Here is a 4,076-nt window from a genome sequence, read left to right as displayed (position 1 = left end):
AGATTCACAAGAAAATTTTAAATTCTTTGATCCAACCGCTTGAATTCCCACTGGAAATAATAATGGCAGAGAGTTCGAAATTCTTTGACCTATTTTTTTTTGGACAGTGGTTGAAGGTTACTGGTTAACACAGTCGATTGAAACTCGAAGAAGAAGAAGAAGAAGAAGACATATTTCCAGAATTTGTAGATATTTTGTAGTCAAATTGTAGTCAAATTAGAAAAATTGTAGATAAATTGTAGACTGTTTTTTGCAGAAGATTTTGTAGAAGCTTTAGTCGTTTTGGATTTGTGAAAACAGAAAATAATGCATCTACAATCAGAATACAAATAATCTATAATTTATCTACAAGATATCTACAAAATAGATACATTGAATTTTAATATCCAAGTTCTCATTTCAATTGTAGCATAATTGGCATTTTCGACATAATTGTAGAAGATTTGTAGAAGTTTTAGTCTTCCCAATCTACAATTCATCTACAATTTATCTACAATTTATCTACAATTCTACAATTTAACTACAATTTATCTACAATTTCTGGAAATACGTCTTCTTCTTCTTCTTCTTCTTCTTCTTCTTCTTCTTCTTCGAGTTTCAATCTAAAATTCAGTCAAAATCAAGTCTAATCTTCACCAAAACTCCTCAAAATTGAGATATAAACTCCTAAACATATTCCGAATTATTTACAACAATATTCAATCCAAACAAATAATGATTTTTGAAAACCCAAATTTGAATTCAAAGCTTTCAAGCTTTTTAATGGCTATCAATGGTGGAAAATATATGGAAGAACAGATGAAGATGAAGATGAAGATGAAGAACAGAAATCTCCTTTTCGTTTGATTACTGGAGCTTCAGTAGCTTGCGTTTTTTGAGAATTGTAGTTGAGTGAGAGAAGAGAGATCTCTTTCCGTTGAGGAAGGAGAGAATTACGCAGCAATTCTAATTTGATGTTGACAGAATCACACGCAGATCTGGTGTCTTCATTTTAGCGCATTTTTATGGCAAAATCTACCTATTTTTGGATTGGTATATAATTTGTAGTAAAAGTGTGAACTACACGGGTAAATAACAAATTATGAACATTTTTGGTAATAAAGTTTGATATATGGTATAGATAGGTAAAAATCTCATTTAACAACAAAAAAATATGTCCAGTCCAATCAGACTCCGAACTTGAACAGATTAAGCAAGTCAAATAAATTTGGGCTATTTGCTACTCTTAGTGACATATATTTAAGTATAAGTAATTCAACCCTAAATAGAGCTGCAGCCGGAGCAGATGAAAAGAAAGTGAGGGTCGGATCCATGCAGCAGCAGTCTGGATGTTGTGAGGTTTGCACCGCCCGGCAACCTCTCATCCTCCACCTTCTTCCCTACAGAGGTCTCCACCGCCGCCTCTGCACCGCCTGCGTACTGGCGGCGCACCCTGGTTCCTTCTGTCCTATCTGCTTCGAAGTCTTCCTCAACAACAACCCTCCTCCTCCTCGTCTCCGTCTCCATTGCTTCAAATGCCCTTCCATCGCCCACCTCTCATGTGATGTTGCTGCTCCTGCTCCTGCTCATTACTTGTGCCCTCCCTGTTCCAACCCTAATTTCACCTTTTTCAACCTTCCTCGCGCTGAACCCGTCCAGATCAACCTACATTTGGCTAAACAGTTGCTCGCCGCTGCTTCCATTGCTTTTGAGTCTATCAACAATGCTGCCGTTATCTCGAGGATTAACGCTGAGATTAGGGTCAAAGAAGCTCTGTTCGCTAAGGCTGAAGTTGGCCAATTTTTAATGAATCATCATTTAATGCCCAAACAGAAAAGATGCTTATCTCAATCTTCTGATGATGATAGCTCACGCAGTTGAGATTCTGAAACAATGCTGGTGTATAACTTCGCTCTTTTTTGAATGATTGGGTTATTTGGGCCTAGTTTTGGGAAAATATAGGAATTGGATTTATTCATCAAGCCTCTCTCTTGAATATGCTGTCAAATTTTGAGCTATAATCGATACTAAAAAGAAATTGGTTATGAGATTAATATGCATCTAGGTGTAGTATGTTTTACATCAGACTAACATTTCAATTGGTTGGACCTTGATTACTTCCTTGTTAAATTGGTTTAGAATTACTAGCATAGGAAAAATGGTCCTGCCCATCCATCCAACCGTCTAATCTGGCCTAAACATACCTAAATAATTTTTGGTGCACTTTTCTGGTGTATAAAATTGAAATTGAGAGATGACAAGGGTGAAGTTTGTCTCTTGAAAGTATTTTACATGGAAACTACTTCTTTACAGTAATATATTTTGAAAACAATGACAAGGAAGCACTATGAGTCATCGTCACAAGTAACAAGACGTAGAATGGTGCATTTTGATTCAGAAGTATAGTATTGGATGCACCACATCGCAATGAAAAGCTGTCATCCACTTTTTTATATCAACAGTTTCCGCAATCTTTTTTCCTAACAACTGTCATGCCTGTGATAATGGTTAGTTAAAATGACATGATCTTATTTGTGTTGATCTCTAATTTAATTTTTGGCTTTGGTCACAATCTTTGTTAAAGATTAACTCTAGATTTCTAGCTTTTCTCCTTTAGATTGTCAATCTTCTTTGGACAGAATGTCCATCTTCTGTAGAAAAAGGGATCAACTATTTTGTTGAAACAATAATATTTCTAGGGCTTTTGATATTCCAGGTTGATGGTGTGTCTTGTCCAGTGATTACAATAGTTTTTTTTTTTAATTTTTCTTCTACAAAGTAGTCACTGATCATCTCTCTTTTGTGCTTGTTTTTGCTACAATAAATATGTAACGATAATATGCTGCTGTGCAGAAATTTGAGCTGAATTTGGATCTAACATGGCACACGAAAGCATCCTGTACAAACTCAATAAATATGTTGTTTTCAAAGGTGGGTCTTTCTTGGACTATATGTGATCATTATACAATCTGTTACCATTTCACATAACATGACAAAAGAAAGTATGAACTTTAGAAATGTTGTTCCCAAGGTTATGCTTTTAATGAATTCTGCTGTTTTCCCATTACCATTTTCGATGCTCTCTAAGCCTTAGATATCATACTTGAGCTAAACTTCTGAGCTTCTTTATTGGACCAGGTAAGAAACCATTTACTTTTATTAAACGATTTGGTCTTCATGGAGATGGGACTGTGGAAGACATTAATCAACGGATACGCACAACACAAAAAATAGTGTGCATCCTTGTATTTTGTATGCCAAGTCTGCTTTCTCTGGCAAACTTGTTGGGAAGACCACAATTCAGACTGAGAAGGAAAAGGCTGCTCCAGGAACCTCATACTCTACGAGCTTACTTTCCGATTGAACTCATCCTTGTTGCTCATATCGTGAAAATGTTTATGCATACATGTTTGAGAGCCTTTGTCGGGGCAGGATGCCGATTACTTGGACGTAATATAATAATACAATCTAAGAAGCCACAGCTTTTCACCATACACGGCATGTTTCTTCAGAACTGATTTTTCAACCTATATTACTCTTTTGTAAGAGCTTTTACCTATAAGAGCAAGAGCCATCATTTGCTGGTACAGTTTTTGTCTCCATAAGATACTTCCTTAAATATATGTAAAATAAATACATAAATTTACTATGCAATAATGATTCCAAAGGAGAACAATAAAGAATTTGCATAAGACATCCATTTACTATCTTATCACATTTCCTTTTAATCTGCCTATCTTGTGCAGAATTTGCGCTCAAATACAATGGTATCTTCCAAAATTAAACAAGGCGGTGACTCCTTAAGCTATTGTTACAAAAATATTCTAAACAGAGTCCAAAAACAATTCTTTCTATGATTGAGTTTGTGAATGAAGATTGAGAGTGAATGCACCAAAGACGAAGCTTTAGATATTACAGATACGGAGTAATATTTTTCAGAAAGAATTGAGGAGGATCAAGTATATAAGGACAAGGACACGATCGGGAATATAATGCAGAATTACTTTATCAACGAAAACATCTAGTTTAAGGTTAGAAAATCAAGCGCCACGACGCCTACAAGGTACAATCAATTGTATTTTATGATGTGTATGTGT

At 35.5% G+C, this 4,076-nt stretch overlaps 1 protein-coding gene and 1 long non-coding RNA gene across 2 annotated transcripts; both read left to right on the top strand.

Moving 5' to 3' along the window:
* Positions 1–1,311: 1,311 nt before the first annotated feature.
* LOC142161691 (uncharacterized) lies at positions 1,312–1,860 on the top strand. The gene has a single exon (XM_075252901.1). It carries the CDS (start codon positions 1,312–1,314, stop codon positions 1,858–1,860), a length of 549 nt encoding a protein of 182 aa, XP_075109002.1.
* A 4-nt stretch (positions 1,861–1,864) lies between these two features.
* Positions 1,865–3,538, top strand: LOC107815039 (uncharacterized). The gene is made up of 3 exons (XR_012709223.1): positions 1,865–1,880; positions 2,833–2,910; positions 3,118–3,538. It is a non-coding gene; the product is annotated as an uncharacterized LOC107815039 (long non-coding RNA).
* Positions 3,539–4,076: the final 538 nt, after the last annotated feature.

The sequence above is a fragment of the Nicotiana tabacum genome, chromosome 5 (genome assembly GCF_000715075.1).
Source record: "Nicotiana tabacum cultivar K326 chromosome 5, ASM71507v2, whole genome shotgun sequence".
Lineage (NCBI taxonomy): Eukaryota > Viridiplantae > Streptophyta > Magnoliopsida > Solanales > Solanaceae > Nicotiana > Nicotiana tabacum.
This window is presented reverse-complemented; position numbering and strand designations above follow the sequence as displayed.